Source organism: Lissotriton helveticus, chromosome 4_1 (genome assembly GCF_964261635.1).
Source record: "Lissotriton helveticus chromosome 4_1, aLisHel1.1, whole genome shotgun sequence".
Taxonomy (NCBI): domain Eukaryota; kingdom Metazoa; phylum Chordata; class Amphibia; order Caudata; family Salamandridae; genus Lissotriton; species Lissotriton helveticus.
Genome location: NC_136063.1, coordinates 349,580,215 through 349,598,472, shown reverse-complemented (window position 1 = coordinate 349,598,472; position 18,258 = coordinate 349,580,215). Strand labels below are relative to the sequence as shown.

Here is an 18,258-nt window from a genome sequence, read left to right as displayed (position 1 = left end):
TATTACTTTAACCACTCTTTCAATTGAAAGTGAATGATTTTCAGGTTTCCCTCTCTCTGCAGTGTTGGATACTTTCATGCTTCTCTTTAGATTAATGTGTCACATTCAAAAGCAATAGTACGGGGACATGAGATTCATGAGACCTACAGCAATTTGTCTTTTAGTTATGTAAAATTATTTCTATTGTACACATCTACCTGACTAGCATCAGGCGTTGTAAACTCTTGGACTTGGCTCTTTTTGCAGGGTCATCCCAGAACTTTTTGCCTTCCTTCGGTATTTTTTCTGACCAGGTGTTGGTGGTTTTAGGACTCTGGGCACTGGGGGTATTTCATTTACCTATCAGTCCCTTGTGAAGTGGTATCTCATATACCCGGGCCAGTAAATTAAATTCTACTGGTTGGCTTTCAAACCTGTCTCAGACCTCTGCCATTGCAGGGCCTGTGCGCGCAGTTTACTGCCGCTGTGACGTGGCACATAAAGTGGTTGCCATGTCTGTGACTCCCCTTTTACTACATATCAGTCACCCCTAAGGTAGGCCATTGCTAGCCCTATTGGCAGGATGTGGTGTAGGTAAAAGGTAGGACATGTGATTTAACTGTATGGCATGTCCTGGTAGTGACAAACAGCTTATTTGGTTTCTCACTGCTGTGAGGCTGCCCTCTCATAGGTTTGCATTGAGGATTCCCTGATATGTGTTTTAGTGGTTATTCCTGACATGAGAGGAGTAGCGTGATCAAGTTTGGTATATTTGGAATAGTGTCAATAAATGCTGCATAATGGTGTTTGTAGATTTATTATCACTATTTTAGAAATGCCACTTTTAGAAGTGGGCATTTCTGTGTGCTATATGTCTTTGTACCTGCCTGTTATGTATTGCATGTCTGGATGACATTGGCTGGGAAGGTGCAGTGGTTCTAGAGGGACTGGGAGAGTCAGCGCTAGAATGAATAGGTCGATCTTCATTTGGAGTAGTGGCAGGAGTAGCACCTAACCCTGAATAGGACTGTGCCTGTCTTCCACAGTGCTGGCTCCGCCCCCCTGCAGTGTGTCTGGGGCCAGAGCATACAGTAACAATGGGGACTATTGTGCACTTGTAAAGTGCCCCCAGAACTGGTTTGAACTAGGTCCAGGGCCCTGTGCCAGGGCAGAACAAAGACTTGCAGTGATATAAATATTGGGGCTGTGACCCCATTTTTGGTGTTCTGCTTACTTGGGAAGACAGGACGAAGAGGACTGCTGGCCGCTAGGAGGAACTGCATCAAATGACTGCCCCTCTGCTGGAAGACCCTGTGAGCTGGCCTACCTGGGCCCAGCTCTGCCCCTTTTGCCCTTGTGGCTCAATGCGTGGTGAGCGATTGATCCATTCCCTTCAGGGCTTGGGGGATCCTGCCCTGCAGTACTCATAGACCATAGCACTAGGTAAGGAGAGGAGCACTTTGTGCCATACAGTGTGGGCAGTGCCTCCGTCTCTTTTGTGGCCTGAGCAGCAGAGGGGAGAGACAAGTTGTGGGAAGCGCTGTCCCGCTCCCGGCTGTGCCCACTTGTTTTGCTTCCAGTTATTGGCAGTCGGGACTCAGCTACGTGGTCCCGGGCTTCGAGGAAGCACCAAAATCATTAGGAATCCCTGGCTGGGATTTCCTGAGGATGTCAGGAGGGCGGAAGCCTATCCTGCATTTTTGTGCCCAGAAAAAGTGGGCTCTTCTTCTAAGTGCGGCGGGAGCAGCCGTGCTGCCAAACCAGAAGTCAGGGAAAGTCAAAAGCCTGACCATGGGAGGAGCTGGAAGTCAGGCGGAGGTGCAACCTGTTGGTGGGCGGTGTTCCCGTGTTGCAGAGGAGAGCCCCGCTTGATGCCTGAGCCTGTTTTGCTGAGGGGCAGTGGTGTGATTGAGACAGCGCTGCATGGGCCCCGTATGCCTCCCAGGAGACTTCTCTCCATGTGCCGAGGTCTTCCAGGATCCAGGGCCAATGTTCCTAGGGCCCGAGCGGTCTGACAGTGAGAACAGCACGGTGGGGGTTCTTTGCGGGTGTACTGATGTGAGGCCATCTACACGTACAAATCTCACATCAGTCCACACGTCCTGGAGGGTTCCTGACTCTGCAACGCTAGTCTTTGGGCCCATGTCTGTGGGCCAAGGTCCCACCGCAAACCTGCTCGGCGCATTGTTTTTGCTGCATCTGCAGCTCGTGGCTAATTTGGAAGCCTCGTGCAAAAAGAGGCCAAGGGGATCACCACCACCTCCTCCGGGGGAATATTTGCACAGCCAGGGGGGTTCCTGTTGATACAGGAGTACTGGACATGGCTGGTTATTATTAAGATGCACAATGGATTATGTGCATGCCAAGGTTCTACTAAAATGTATGCACCTTACTAAGAGTACTATGGTGCACTGCTGATTATATGTATGCAGATTGTTTTATGCTATTGTGGTGATGAGTGCCTAATATGCTATACTAGGTAACCCTGTGATGATGGTGATTACGACATGTGCACTGCTACTGATGGTTAATTCATAATGTGGTTGTGCTTTGGGGTGGACGGACCTTGTGAAATTGCCGTTTGAAAAATTCCACGAAACGTCAGAAAAACTCTGCAAAGACGTGGAATTTCGCGTACTCGCAGAGATTTCGGGGCCGGGATTTTTTTAGAGTTCACATGCCTCTTGATAGGGTCAGAGTCTCAGAGACCGATCAGAGCAGCAGATGAGGGGAAAGCAGCCCCCTAGTCACAGGAACTACATGGGGGACTGCGCTCGAGAAACTCATGGATGCAAAGACCTCCATCAAGGATTACAGCTAATTTTCGACAGCAGTTATGGGGAGAAAGCACACCTGCCCAGCCTCGACCGTGTTTGCTAATTTTTTGGGCTGATTAATATGTTACTGAATTTGAGCTTCAACTCGGGCACCTGCCCACGCCACCCTCCTGGCTGCTTGTTGCATGTCCCTGCGCCTCTGGAGAGACTGTGCGAGCGGATTGTGGTGCCAAATACAGGAGCTGCCACTGTAACCTCGCACTCATCCACGCAATCTGGAGTCTGAATAGTCTGTGCCCCCACGTGCGGTCAGGATGCTGCCAGTATGCTGCTACCCAGGCACAATGTCCTCTCCAGCGGCTTCAGGCCGCCTTGTCATTACGCAGAGCCGCCACCCCTCAGCCCCTGGCTTGCGTTTTGTGCAATACCTCTACTCGACTGAAGCACTTTCTACTGGCTAATAATCAGTAAGTGCTACCTCATTGGGTAAATGTAAAGTGCCACATTTTGTGCAATACCTCTACTCAACTGGAGTACTTTCTGTGCCCTCATGCCCCCGAATTCTGTTCCACCACGGATCGCGGAAGTTTTGACATTTTCGCATTCTGCACGGAACGCGAAAATGCTGACATTTCGCAAGTTCTACGAGCGGAACAGAATTTGCCGCCCGCCCCTAGTAGTGCTAAGTTTACCCTAACCAGTAGTTAGGGTAAACAGACCCCATATGCCACTCCTGAACAGGATGGAGCACTCAAACACCCACCCAGAAGCATGTGACAACCATTGCATTGTTCACGGTAGGCAGACAAAATATCGAATTTTAAATATTGACATACAATAATATCGAGGTTTAAATATCGAAGGGACAGAATATAGAAGGTAAGTAATATTGGTATTTGTAATATCGATGGGACAGAATTTCTAAGGTAAGTAATATCGATTTTGTTAATATTGATGTTAGTAATATCGATGTTACTAACATCGATGTTAATAATATCGATGTTACAAATATCGATTTTTATATGATTTTTATGTATATTAATATGTATTTAATATGTATTTTTCTTTTTTTATGTAATTTAATAAAATTTCGTATTTTAGTACCTTAGCGGGTTGTGGGTTTATAGGAGAATAGGGTGGGAAGTAACTTAATTATACTAAATTAAATATTATTTTTTAGGAATTATAAATTAATTTTTATTAATTGGTAATTTTCTTCTGTAGCGGGTTGTGGGTTTATAGGGGAATAGGGTGGGAAGTAATTTAATTATACCAAATTAATAATTAATTTCTCTGAATTATAAATTAATTTTAATTAATTGATAATTATTTTTTATTAATTGGTAATTAATTTACATTAATTAATTAATTGATAATTATGTTCTGTAGCGGGTTATGTGTTTATAGGGGAATAGGCTGGGAAGTAATTTAAATGTAATTAAGTAATAATTTATTTTAATTAATTGTTTTTGTTAATTATATTATTGTTAATTCATTATTATTTGGTCATTAATTTTTATTAATTAATTAATTGATAAATATGTTCTGTAGTGGGTTATGAGTTTGTGGGGAAGTAGGGTGGGATGTAATTTAAATGTAATTAAGTAATAATTTATTTTAATTAGTTGTATTTGTTAATTATATTATTGGTGATTAATTATGAATTGGTAATGAATTATTATTAATTGTTATTTATTATTAATTTATTTGTACTTAATTATTCATTGGTAATTATGGTTTTAATAATGATTTATTGGTATTTGTAAATAGTTTAGATTTATTTAATAATTTATTTTTTTGATGTATTTAAATATTAATTTATTTATAGGTATGTTTTTTTTAACTTCTACGCTATCCAACACTTTCCCTACTGTTGCACTCTCTGGAGTTGGAATAGTAATTTTTACCCCTACGCTATCCAACACTTTCCCTACTGTTGCACTGTCTGGAGTGGGAATAGAAATATTTACACCTATGCTATCCAACACTTTCCCTACTGTTGCACTCTCTGGAGTGGGAATAGTAATTTTTACCCCTACGCTATCCAACACTTTCCCTACCTTTGCACTCTCTGGAGTGGAAATAGTAATTGTTACCCCTACCCTATCCAATACTTTCCCTACTGTTGCACTCTCTGGAGTTGGAATAGTAATTTTTTACCCCTGCGCTATCCAACACTTTCCCTATTGTTGCACTCTCTGGAATATTTACCCCTACACTATCTAACACTTTCCCTACTGTTGCACTCTTTGGAGTGGGAATAGTAATTTTACCTGTACGCTATCCAACATTTTACTTACTGTTTTTTAGGAGTAATAATAGTATTTTATTCCCTCTGTTATTTAATATATTTTGTATAGTTGTAGCTAATGTAGTATAACACACACCCAGAAGCATTTGAAAAGCCATTGCATTGTTCACATTCACCTAACAGTTAGGTAGCCATCTTCACAGGGAGGGCAGTTTGGAGTTGTGAGGCCTGCACAGAAAGCCGAGCTGCAGGCTTTTCGCGCGCGCTTGTTGTGTCATGCATCGGGGACCCACAATGTCCCCTTTCTCCTCAGAAATGCCTCTTCTATCCCCTCTTTACATTTGTATTTCAAAACTTACATAAATTTGATCTATTCATTGGTTTAAAACCCTGCTTATTTGCCCTTGTGGCCTGGCATGTGTTTCTCTGTGCTTGTCTTCTTCCTCCGTAGCACTGTTGTCTCTCTGCCCTCCCCTCCCCAAGATCCTTTGTGTGACAGAGTAAGGCTTTCGTGCCTGAAGCACTGATCTGACGCTCTGCCTCCAAAAAAGCCGCTGTTCTTCTCGACACCAAACGTCTTTTTGATCATCGACTCACTTTACGTCATGCAAACCGCCTATTGTTTACGGTTGAATGTTTGTCATTCATTCACTGCCAATATCACTGCTTAAAAAAATGATGTTCCAAATGTATAATTTACCAGCGCTGTCTATGTACCCTATAGATCGCTCTATAGTTCTATTGGATAAGTACAATTTGTATTTATTTTAGGAGGTTTTGTCAAAACTTTATAAATGAGCATCTTGTCACTTATTTCTTTAAATGTCTACATTTTATACTAACCCATTGTCCAACCCATGTTCATACCCCTACAAACTCTCTCTATCTGGTGTCCTTTTGTTAACCTGTATCTGTTGAAGTGCTCTGCGTAGGGTTGGACGTACAGAATGTAAGCTAGTGACCATTGTCCTTGTGTTACTAACCACAATGTCAAGCATTGTGCCATCAGAGTTTCTAATATTTGTGAAAAGTTGTCTGCACATTTATTCATATTTTGCAGAGTCTGAGTTAGGGACTGTCTAGTCACGGTTGACTCCATTAGTACAAAGGATGAGACATTTATTGTTTTACTAACACCTTTGGCCAAATTTGTTGATTTTTCTAAAAAAAAATGGTACCCATTTGATGACTCTGAATAAAGCTAGATGAAACAAATGTGTCCTCCTAAGGTCCACAGCTGGAGTTTGGAAAGCTTTGTGGAGATACATATCCATCCCTAGCCCCCCTCGCCCCCAACCCCACCACCACCACCAACAACCAGCAGGAGGCTCCCTTAGTGACAGCATTGCAGATGGACTAGCAATCTCACTCCATGCAATACTCTGCAGAAGGCACATAGGAGCCCCCATCTGCCAGCTCCTGGTATAACATGTTGGAAAAGTGTGGGTGTGCAAAAACATCAGACACTACTGTGAGCAGGGAGCCCTTGGGTACAACAAGCATTTGCAATGCAATAGGTCTCGCATTTACACAACTTTAAGCTATTGGCAGTGTGAATAACAATGCCTTTTATTTATGTTTTAAAAACGAAAACAAAAATTACAGGCATTGTCATTTACAATGCCAATAGCTTAAACTCCCGTAAATGCAAGACCTATTGCATTGGAAATGCTTGTTCTTCCTTTCTATGAGGCCTATTTCAGTCTTATTGAATGTGAATTCTAATTTATCTTTACCATTGTGGCAATTTGCACATATATATAGTTACTTACTTTTTAAATTTTAATGGGTGCGTGCAGCTATTTAGCATGTGTTACATAATTAATTTCTGGATTTTTAATATTTTTTTCAATTCATTCGATGACATTTGCATAACAGAATGATGGCAAAAAACAAATTGAGCTCATTCCAGACATTTTCAGAAAGGGGACACACATTCAGAACACACAACACAGTGTGCTTAAGGCTAGCCATCCTTACACAAAGAGCGCAATCGCTACTCACTCACACAAGTACCACTGGTGTCAAACCACACACTACATAGACATTCAAACACACAATCAACCCACAAATCAACACTTAGGACAAAAACGAGAGACAGCCCAAAGACTGTACTTGAACCAAACCATTTGTAAATACTAATTGTCAGTCATATTTACAAGAAAAGCTCTCAAAAGTAGTTTAAAAGACTGCACCAAAATAGCCCAAAGACTATTCCATGTTCAAGAAACCAAAATACACCAAATTTGCCAGTTTGGTTGGCAGAACACTCAAAAAGCGCTCTGCATAACACCACTTATGAATGTTACTAAGTGCGCAGATTAGGATCCTTTTTATGTATGTATTTTTTTCCATGTTGTACTTAGTCACCATGGAAGAAATACCTTTTGTAATATACCTAAACCTAACTAGGTATCCCCTTTAGGGGAATCAGCCGAGAACTTTCTAAATCCAAGACAGCAACACTTTCTATGAAGTGTGCTAAAAACAGGCATGGCAACAATATTGTAAGATATACAATATTATACACAAAGTAGCACTTAACTCAAAGTGTGCCGTTCAAGTTACCACAATTTAGAGAAAAATCTCCTCATTACCTGCCTATACAAATTGCAATACATATATTTCCAACTTCCAAAGTCTTTGGCCAAACAAACAAATCAAATGTCAACGACCTTACCAAGCACAAATCTCCAGCCTACCACTGCCAAGTTCTGAATGACCTAACAGTCGTTTTAGAGTACTCAGTTGGGAGCAGCTACCTCCTGGAGCGACAGATCAGGGAAACCAGAAACATACGGGTCTGCAAAGATAAAGAATCTCTGTGTGCAGGGTACCTCTACAGTCGATTCCTATCCGGTCCTCCTCAGTAGATTCCTGTCTCCCATCAAGACCACTCCCTTGGGTAGCTGCTTCTCTGATGAGCCCTGCGTCTGGGTGCCATTTTGTACGGGTTCACTGATACAACTGGTCCTTTAAACCAACAAAGAAGAGATTGGCATGGAAGCTGTAATATAAAAACAATGCATTTATTAATCTCACATGAGGGAGACTGCACACCCTCAGGCCACCGAGTGAGACAGTCTCAGGAGTACAGAGAACAGGGGCCTTATATATGCATTTGTTACATAGTCAGCATAAAACCAAGGGGAGGTCCTGGCACATACAAGCATGGTTAATAACTAATATGGGTATACAAAATTTGCTTGATCAACAAAGTGAGAGGGGAGACTAAACTGCTTACATCAGTAAGAATAGCCTGACAGTTCTACACTAGGAGCTGGTGCATTCTGGCATCTACAGGTCTTTCTGAGCATGTGCAAACCTCTGGAAGAGGGAGAAAGCACATGGTGAGCACATGGCTAACTAAAATCGCTGCCACAGAACAACACGGCTTCAGCTCATGCTAACAGCAATTCCTGCAAACTTTAACATGCTGTCTCACGTTCCCACGCTAATATGGAGCTTAGCTACTACTTGTGAGGGAAGGGCTGCCGTTGGAAGAGGCGGAGTGTGCGGGGCCAGTAAGTCTGGGCCGCCTGGGAGAGCGCACGCACAGCTCGGTGAGACCGGCCGGCCGCCATTCCGCTGTCCCCCGCCGACACCTGTTACTGCAGCGGCTGAGGGACGGAGGGATGTGCCGCTGTCTTTAAACCTGGAACTCTACTCCGCAAAAGCTGGGGTGGGTTGGATGTCAAGAACACCGCAGATGAATAGACAACATTTTCTCACGTCTGTTATGAATTTATGACTTGTAATTTCAGGAAGGTTAGCCTGTTTAAACCACTGTCCGAATGAAATACAACTGATTAACAGCAGAGATTACCCTTGTCCTGATGAAGCCATAAAGATTCTACTGGCGGAAACGCGACCGCGACAGCGTCGACATCATTGTGATTAGGAGTCCTGTTTCAGTTTATCTTTGTTTGTATATTCAGGCGCCTTATATAAAAGAATGTTTTGAGAGAAGTTACATCTCAGGCGTATTTGGGATCTCCATTACAGATTTATATCACTCGAAGTTAGGAGTGTATATTGTATGATAGGTTGTTCATTGAGATCTGTCTATGGGTACACTTTTTGTATATATTGTAGTTGTGATTTGTATATATTGCATTGTATTGTGTGTATATAGTGGAATTTGTCTTCCTTATATACAGTTGTTATGTGCCATCTCCTTTTTGTACATGTTTATATGTCCTCAGAATTTTGCAAATAACTCGTTACATATTTAGTTGTATAGAACAGGATAATTAATCTTTTCATGTTCTTAATTAAAAATTGAATTAATCCCTCAATACTATTTTGTTCTACTTCTTCATCTTTTTGATGCTCCTTGTCCAGGTATGGGAGGGTAATTTGGGCAGAACCCCTGTTATTGTTCCAGTATTTGAGCATGTCCAGCAGTGCTCTCCGGGATCCTCAGCGGACTTGCCTCCGTGGCGGTAAGTGGGGAGCTGAAGAACCAGTCGCAGGCACTTCCCAATGGGCTTTGTTAACATTATGGCGCATAACAAGACTTTTGTTAAGTCTTTTAACTCCACTGTAATTTCTCGGCTAATTACTCCTATTTTTACTCGTTGATCCTCACCCCAAAATGGCGTCCACCATAGTGCTTTCACCAGTGAAGGTAGATGTCCCTTGTTGCCAATTAGGATCCTAATGTTCGTCCAGGATTATTGGCACTGCAATCTTAACCAACTTCAGAACTGGTGGCAACTAGAACTAGCCACTGTACCAAGGAGACTAACTGACTCCTTGTGCCTGACCCTATGATGGCTGCCAAAACCACACTCCCTCTTTCAACCCTACCATCCTCCCTGTGCCTATCACCAGTCTTTGAACTCTATTATTTTGATCACCTCCTGATCCTCAGTCTACACTTGTGGAGCCCTAAATGCATGTATGGCCGTTTCCCGGTGGAGCTGCACCCACAGCTAAAGGGGACATTGTCCCTGGCACACCACTATGGCCGTCACCTTCCCAGCCGGATCTCGCACATTTGTCTCGTTTTCCTCCCCGCTGCTTTCTCCTTCGTGTGGATTAACAGCTTTTCCTGGTCCTTCTTAACCTGATTCTCGTGTTCATTAATTTACTCCTGTATTGTCGACCTATCCATTGTGTAACTATTGGGAAACCTTTGCAATTGGTAACTTGCTGTGTCCTACCCAGCCGGGCAGAGGGCACAGCTCTTCCTGCCTCCCTGCCATTGTCTACTCTCTCCCCCTCCTCTTCTTCTAATTACTGTTATATTGTTTTCTCTACCCATGTTCTTTTATGCCTTGGTATTGTATGTTAATTTGTAACATAACATTCCTCATGTTAAGTGCTCTGGTTCATCTGCTAAGTGGGGAGAGACAATACCTTTAGACCCCTTATCAGGGAGAACCTTTCTCTACCAGCTTGACTCCCTTAACTGCCCATGTCCAAAACCCTCCTACTCCCCTTGTTGAGGATAGATCTTGCTTCTTCGCCCTGGAGTATCAGAGACCCCTCTGAGAGAGTCCACAGACAAGGGTGACACACCTAGAGGAGGAATGGGGCGGATCCCCTTATCATACCTGGCCTGACGTCGGACTCTCTGTTCCTGCCGGGTATCCCATCCCCTCCCCCACTTCCCTCCTTCATTCCTCTGTGTGCCCGTGAACAAAACATTCCTCTCTCCTTGTTGGGGAGGGATCCTGCATCTAATGCCCTGGAGTCTCAGCGACCCCGCTGAGAGAGTCCACCGTGAATCACACATAACTGAGGACTTAGAATGTTCCCTGTCCCACCCAACCAGACATCAGACACAGTCACTTTTCCTGTCTCTACACTGTCTCCCCTACCCCTTCGACCTCCGCTTCCCTCCTTCATTCTTTGGCTACCTCCCATTTCCCCTCCTCTCTCCCCTGAATTCCTCCCCACCTGCTTGCTTTGTCTATCCTTTTACCCATGCTCCGCTCATTTCTCTCCCCATCACCCCTCTACATGCCATTAACCTAAAAATGTAACGTGTAACTGTTGTACCTTATGTAACTATGTATAATTTGTAAACTATGTAACTCTCCTCATGTAAAGCACTCTGATGCCTTCAGGTCTAGCCAGCGCTATATAATACTCAAGTAAATAAAATAAATAAATACATATATAAATAAGGTACTCAAATCAGCACGTATTACAATGAGAAACAGTACCGACATAGACATCCTGTATCTGTGCTAAACTACCCTTTCCCATAAACATTGGCAGCCAGCACTGAGTCAACAACAGGCTGCAGTCACCAAGCCCACACAGACCTTTTCACCAACAATGACATCAGCGGACACAGGCCCCGTTGTACATTTTCAATCACCTTTAATTGAAGTAGCAGTTGAAGAGCTGTTGATGCAGGTCGACACCTTCCTCCTCTCCACTATCCTCGTCACTGGACAGGGCTGGTTTACAGATGGGGGCCTCGGCTGCTCATCAGCATACAGGAGCAGGGGGATCTCCTTACTCAAGGCCAGGTTGTGGAGCATGTAGCATGCAACTACAATCTGACACACCTTTTTGGGCGAGTACATCAATGCACCTCCGGTCATGTCCAGGCAGAGAAATCGTAACTACAGGACACTAAAAGTACGCTCCACCACACAATGTGTCCCCCCATGGGCATCATTGTAGCGGATATCACTTAGGGTTCTGGTATTCTTCAGTGGGCTCAGCAACCAAGGTCGGTTGGGATAGGCAGAGTCACTTAGGCGTGAGATACGTAGAGCAATTTTGTAATATATGGCAGAGGACAGCATGTCACACACACCACACACAACTTGACTCTGTGTACTCACCCAAAATCCATGCACACTCCAGAAAAAAATAATAATAATAATAATAACATTTATTAAGCGCCTGGTTGCACAGAAGAACAGTGCGTCCCCGCGCTAAGGATGTATTCCACAGAACTCCTAAAAACAGGCCCAACGTATAGGGGAGGGAAGGGACAATAGAATACTACAAAACTAGTCATTGGGAAACAGGTAGGTCTTCAGTTTCAGCCTGAACAGTGATTCAGACGGTTCCATCCGGAGTTCAATGGGTAGTTCGTTCCATTGTTTACTGGCAAGGAAGCTGAAGGACCGCCCGCCCACCCGTGCTCTACGGATACCAGGTACCACGAGCTGCATGCTGCCTATAGATCTCAAGAGACGTTTGGGATGGTATACGGTCAACATATTTTGGAGGTAGGCAGAGCCGCGGCCATGTGCAATACGGTGGGTAATGCACATGGTTTTAAACCGGATGCGTTCCTGCGTGGGAAGCCAGTGCAAGGTCTGTAAAGCATGTTTCCCCGATGACCTCCTAGACAGGTTCAAGACCAGTCTGGCAGCTGCATTTTGGACACATTGAAGTTGGTTCAGGCCCTTTTTACTAAGCAGAAGCAGATTAGCCATCAGCTGTGGCACAATGCTGATGTACGAGTCATGGGCCGAGCCAGGAAATTTGGCACTGAAGTGTGAGATGATCATATCCACCTAGCATATTGATGGAATGGAAATGTTTCCTGTTCCTGTAGATGTCCTCTCTCGTGCCTGTGGTGGAACTAGGCCAACATGTGTGCAGTCAATGGCACCAACAACATTAGGGATGTGCCCAAGGGCATCCAAATCTGCTTTCACAGCTGCCAATTCATGCCTCCTGGGAAATGGATGTATTTGTCCTTCTAGGTCATCATAGCAGACAGGACATCATATAGTACTATGCGGAACATAGGCTGCGACATCCCCCTGCGCTGCACACCTTGTACCGGAGTGATCCAGGAGCAAAAAATGCACGGCCGCCATCACTTTAGACGTTGGTGTGAAGGCAGCCGGATATGTTCTGAAAGGCCCCATGTGGGGCTCCAACATAGCACATATGTCTTGTAGGGTGGGTCAATGCAGACGGAATTTCCGTATGACCTCCTCATCCTCCATGTCTGTGAAGTCACTGCCAATGCCAAAGCCACACTCGAGGTAGTGATAGATATCTGCTTCTGGTCAAATGGCATTTGGCATGCTCTGCCACCCAAATCACGGTAACTTTCTCCAATGTACAGCAGCCATATCGCGATAGCAACCGCCTGGCCCCAGCTGTGTATCACTGTCAATGCCAAAGCCACACTTGCGGTAGTGACATATATACACATACGTTACAATGGCGATTGGCATGCTCCACCACCCAAATTATGGTCACTGGCTCCAATGTATATCATCCATATCCCGGTAGCGACTGCCTAGCCCCTGTGGTATGTCAACGCCAATGCCCAAGCCCTAACAGCCAATGGGAACCGCAATCGCGGTAGCCTAATGCAATTTTGAAAATCGCGGTACGCATGCTCCGCCGCCGCGTGCTGGTCATTGGATGCAATTGTAAGATGCACGACTGTGGAGTAGCGACAGCCTGGCCCCTGCGGTGTGTCATCGCCATGGCCCATGCCCTTACAGCCAATGGGAACAGCAATCGTGGTAGCCTAATGCAATTTTGAAAATCGCGGTAGGCGTGTTCCACCACCGCGGGGCCAGTCATTGGATGCATTTGAAAAAAGCTGACCTGGAACACCAATTGCAGCAACTTAGAACCACTGAAACTACCCCAATGGGGCTATATATGTGTGGGAGAGAGCCTCACATTTCCACTCCTTCCAGACACTGCTGCCTGACACCCCTCTCCACCAACTGCTGCTGCTCCTGTCTCCAGACACTGCTGCCTGACACCCCTCACCACCAACTGCTGCTGCTCCTGTCTCCAGACACTGCTGCCTGACACCCCTCACCCCCAACTGCTTCTGTCCAATATGACAATGACACATCACTGAATGTACAAAGTGAGACATATGGGGTGTCTGCTAGACTATCTGTCAGAGAGCTATCTCAGACCTGTAGATTGCACACAACAGACCTTGTGAGAAGGGTGTGAAATTGTAAAATCATGTCCCTAAATGCCACCGTATGACAAAGTGAGCCATTCACAGGGCAAGGACATTGAGAGCTGGGCAGTTTTGGACACAGTGATTCTGCCATGAAACATAATGTCCAATGTAATGTATGTCTTGCTCACCCACAAACTGGATAGCAGATGTGGACCCTCTACAAATAGCTTTCTGTGCTGGCATCCTGCAAGTGTATTTGATGGGCAGGTACTGTGTTCACCCTCATACATGCATGCATTTCTGTATGATTCTCCCATTCTATCGTACTATGGGAGGTGCTGTATTGTCTCTGCTAGACATATCTGTGAAGTAGTGCTGAGTTAGTAACATGCTCCTGTACTGAGAGATAGTGGTGCATAACCCTGTGTCACTGTTTTTTCACCCTCTTGTCTCTCTTGCCTGCAGCTCAAAGTCCACCAGCGTAAGGCCGTGTGGAGGGCCATTGCACGCAAGGTGCGGGATCTGGGTGTCTTCAACTGACGGCGCACACACTGTCATAAGAGGTGGGATGACATCTGCCGGCTGAGCAAAAACGTGGCAGAGAGCACGCTGGGGCTGTTCCCTCGAACTGGAAGGTTGGAGTGCAGGAGCATGACACCACTAATGGTCTGCATCTTAGCTGTGACACAGCCTGAGCTGAATGCACATTTGAAGGACCATCAGCAGCAAGCTGGGGGTGAGTATTATGGGAAGGGTGACTTTGGTTGTTTGAGTGGCTGCATGTGTTCCAAACCTTGGCCAGTGCTGAGCTCTGTGATGTTGCTAGTGTGATGCAATGGCTTGTAAGTGGCCTCTGTGTTGTGTGCAGCTGTCATGCATTTCCCTACCTGTACTTTCTCATGTCATTGGAGTAATGGCCATTGACATTACATTCGGTGTTGTAGCCTTCTGGCATCGCCTGCATTGGGGAAGTCAGAGACATCCCATGGAAGGGAACGGCAGTGTGCATCATCGTAGTGTGCTTTCATCAATGTGTGCATTGCCTCACATCAGATTTGTGAGGACTACACATCTGACACAAATTTGCAACTGCAGTTGAGCCCCAGAGTATGACATGGTGGATGGCATGCGCTCATGGCCATTGTGGACTGATATGTTTGAGTCTGCATCTGTGTTGTCCCATTCTGCTGTCTCCAGATGTGCATGTGGTGACATGTTGGGAGGTACATCTTTTCCCCCCTCAGGGCCCTAGGTATGATCAGAGGGATCTGTGTATCTGGTTACACGGAGCCACCGGCAGGCTATTTGGCTATGTGATCATCACATGGGTCACTAATGCCAAGTTTGCATGATAACACGCAAGATTTGAGTTTGGTATTGAGGTTGCACAAAGTTACTGCACAGGGTGGTGTGCAACATGGGGATATCATCATCTTGTTTCGTGCTTTGCTTGCATATGATGTTTGTGTTCATGCCACTGAACTGACCCTACGTCTCTGTCTTTTGCAGCATCTACCATGGGCACAGAAGGACAGGGGATGGACACCAGTGGTGAGGCATCAAGCACGACTGCTACACACGATCACACTGACACTGATGTGACCAGCGTCTTGGCGGGGGACGTGAGTCTGCTTGAGGAATCACAGCCAGAGACATTAACCTCAACATCATCTGATGCCAGCTGTGCCACATCTATGTTAGCGGGAACAGGGAGTGGGAACTATGCCTCTTCTTTCACCACACAACATCCAGTGCCCACCCTCCCAACTACTTCCACTAGAGCTGCACATGTTCGCACCAGTAGGAAGGGAAGAGAGTCCTTCACCCCAGGCACCCCTGCCCCTGTCTCCCCTGCTACTCTCAGTATTGAGGCTGTGGACCTTTTGCGCCAGCTGTGTGTGGGTCAGACAACTCTCCTCAATGCCTTCCTGGACCATGACAAAAAGTTGGCACAGGTAGTTGCCTTAATTAAGGGCATTCATTCAGATGTGGCTGGGCTACACCGGACTGTCCAGTCTTTGTCCACCACAGTGACGGCAGCCATTCAGCTGTCACAGGCTCAGAGTACAGCACCAGTCCCTTTGGCCACACCCTGCTAGTACCTACATCTGGCGAGAGTGACCACGCACCACAGACGTCAGGCTCAAGATACACCACACGCAGCACACAACTGAAGCAGTGCAAGTGGGCCAAAGTACAGACACCATCCCCAAAAAAATCCAAGGCCACCCAAGAGCGCAAAGGCAAAAGCCCTTCTGCTGACACTCAGGGGCATAAAGTCAAGAAGCAGGCTTCAGGCTCACATGCCTCAAGTGCATCCCCAGCCAAGGACTTTCCTGTCCCAAAAGTGCCTCATAAAGAAAAGCAGACAGTTGCCGTGACTGCTGAGAAGCTGGCGCCTGCTAAGAGTCCACAAAAAAGAGCTCTAAGGCAAATTAACCCACAACCTCAATTCCCATCCACACCCCTGTGAAGCAGGGAAAGGAGGGCACTGTAGGGGGTACACCTGGTCAACAGGGGATGGAGGGGCAAAGGCAAGGCCAGGCCAAGCATACTGCTGTATCTAGCATATCCCCAGAGGGAGACCACTGGCTGCACCTGATGCAGCTTTGGTGGAGAGTGCCTGTTGTGGGCGCCCCACCTCCCACTCCTACCAAGAAAAATTGCCATTTTTACTCCCCAAAAAATGGAAAGGCACCCCTCCACATTTTTCCACCCATACTGTATCTCACTGCAGCATATCTCCGCCTCCACATGCCACCACACCACATGGTCCAAGCAGCCCTCCGGCTCCCATAGCCACTGATGTATCTACCTCAGCTGGTCCTCTCTCCCAGGTCCAGTCCTCCAACTGGGGTGACACTCAGCCACATCCCACTCAGACTGACAGCCAAGTCTGAGCCAAATTCACCCTCACACACCTGTCTCTCACACAGCGATGCCTGGACTAGCCATTGTTATCCCCCTAACTGTGTTGCTGACCCTAGCAATGTACAGTTTCACCCATTCCCTGTGTAACTTATCATGCACACATATACCTACTCTGCACTTTATACTGGCCACTGGCCTTGCTGTTTCTTACTGAGTTGCCCATTCCCTGTGCAGGATATCATGTACCTACTCTGAACTTTGGACTGGCCACTGGCCTTGCTGTTCCTTACTGTGTTGCCCATTCCCTGTGCAGCTTCTCATTCACACATGTGCTTACTCTGCACTTTGTACTGGCCACTGACCTTACTGTTCATTGCTGTGTTTGCCCATTCCCTGTGCAGCTTCTCGTGTACCTACTCTGCACTTTGGACTTGCTACTGGCCTTGCTGTTCCTTACTGTGTTTGCCCATTCCCTGTGCAGGATTTCATTTACCTATTCTGCACTTTGGACTGGCCACTGGCCTTGCTGTTCATTGCTGTGTTTGCCCATTCCCTGTGCAGGTTCTCATGTACCTACTCTGCACTTCGGACTGGCCACTGGCCTTGCTGTTTCATACTGTGTTTGCCCATTCCCTGTGCAGGATCTCATGTACCTACTCTGCACTTTGGACTGGCCACTGGCCTTGCTGTTCATTGCTGTGTTTGCCCATTCCCTGTGCAGGTTCTCATGTACCTACTCTACACTTCGGACTGGCCACTGGCCTTGCTGTTCCATACTATGTTTGCCCATTCCCTGTGCAGGATCTCATGTACCTACTCTGCACTTTGGACTGGCCTCTGGCCATGATGTTCATTGCTGTGTTTGCCCATTCTATGTGCAGCTTCTCATGTACCTACTATGTGCTTTGGTCTTGCCACTGGCCTTGCTGTTCCTTACTGTGTTTGCCCATTCCCTGTGCAGGTTTGCATGCACACATGTGCCTTCTTTTAACTTTGTACTGGCCAACTGGTCTCGCTCTTGTCTTCTTTTGATGCCTATCTGTTTAACATGTAATAAAGACAGTTACTCCTGTTGTCTGTTTTGTCAGTGTCCTTGCTATATAAAGGGTTTTATGTGTGGGTATGGTTTAATATGACACATGCATTGTATGCCACTTCAACATTGCCAATGGCTTGTTTCACTTTTTCTGGGTTTGCAGAGGTGACAGGCACTTCAGTTCTTGACTCTGAGGCTTGTGGGTGCATTGATGGTGGTTTGTGATGAATTACTGTTATCCTTTTCATTCTATGGTCTGGTTAGCTAAATTGTACACATGTCATGTTTGGATGCACTGCCAGCACAGAGTGGGATTCTATCCACAGGATTGCAAGCAGGCCGGTCAGGGCCATCATGTCTGTGTGATTCATCTTGATGTGTGAATAGATGTGTTGGTGTATGGTCATCTTGTGATGGCCAGTCATCCTATTCACATGGGTACATTTAAATGTGTGCACTTGGGTGGTCATGGAGT

The 18,258-nt window shown here is 45.7% G+C and overlaps 1 protein-coding gene across 7 annotated transcripts in view; it reads left to right on the top strand.

Moving 5' to 3' along the window:
• The window catches only part of LOC144828576 (uncharacterized), a 132,479-nt gene extending 114,658 nt beyond the window's left edge, over positions 1 to 17,821 (top strand). For 4 of the 7 annotated variants that reach the window (XR_013610486.1, XR_013610488.1, XR_013610490.1 and 1 more), the window contains 3 exons: positions 9,352 to 9,452; positions 14,342 to 14,612; positions 15,386 to 17,821. Coding sequence is in view for 1 of the 7 variants with exons in the window: in XM_078686869.1 (XP_078542995.1) it covers positions 9,352 to 9,452; positions 14,342 to 14,462 (222 nt within the window). In the remaining 6 variants the exon portion in view is untranslated. The remainder of the gene's footprint in view (positions 1 to 9,351; positions 9,453 to 14,341; positions 14,613 to 15,385) is intronic. The other 3 variants (XR_013610489.1, XR_013610487.1, XR_013610491.1) reach the window with 1 other exon arrangement.
• The last annotated feature ends 437 nt before the right edge of the window (positions 17,822 to 18,258 follow it).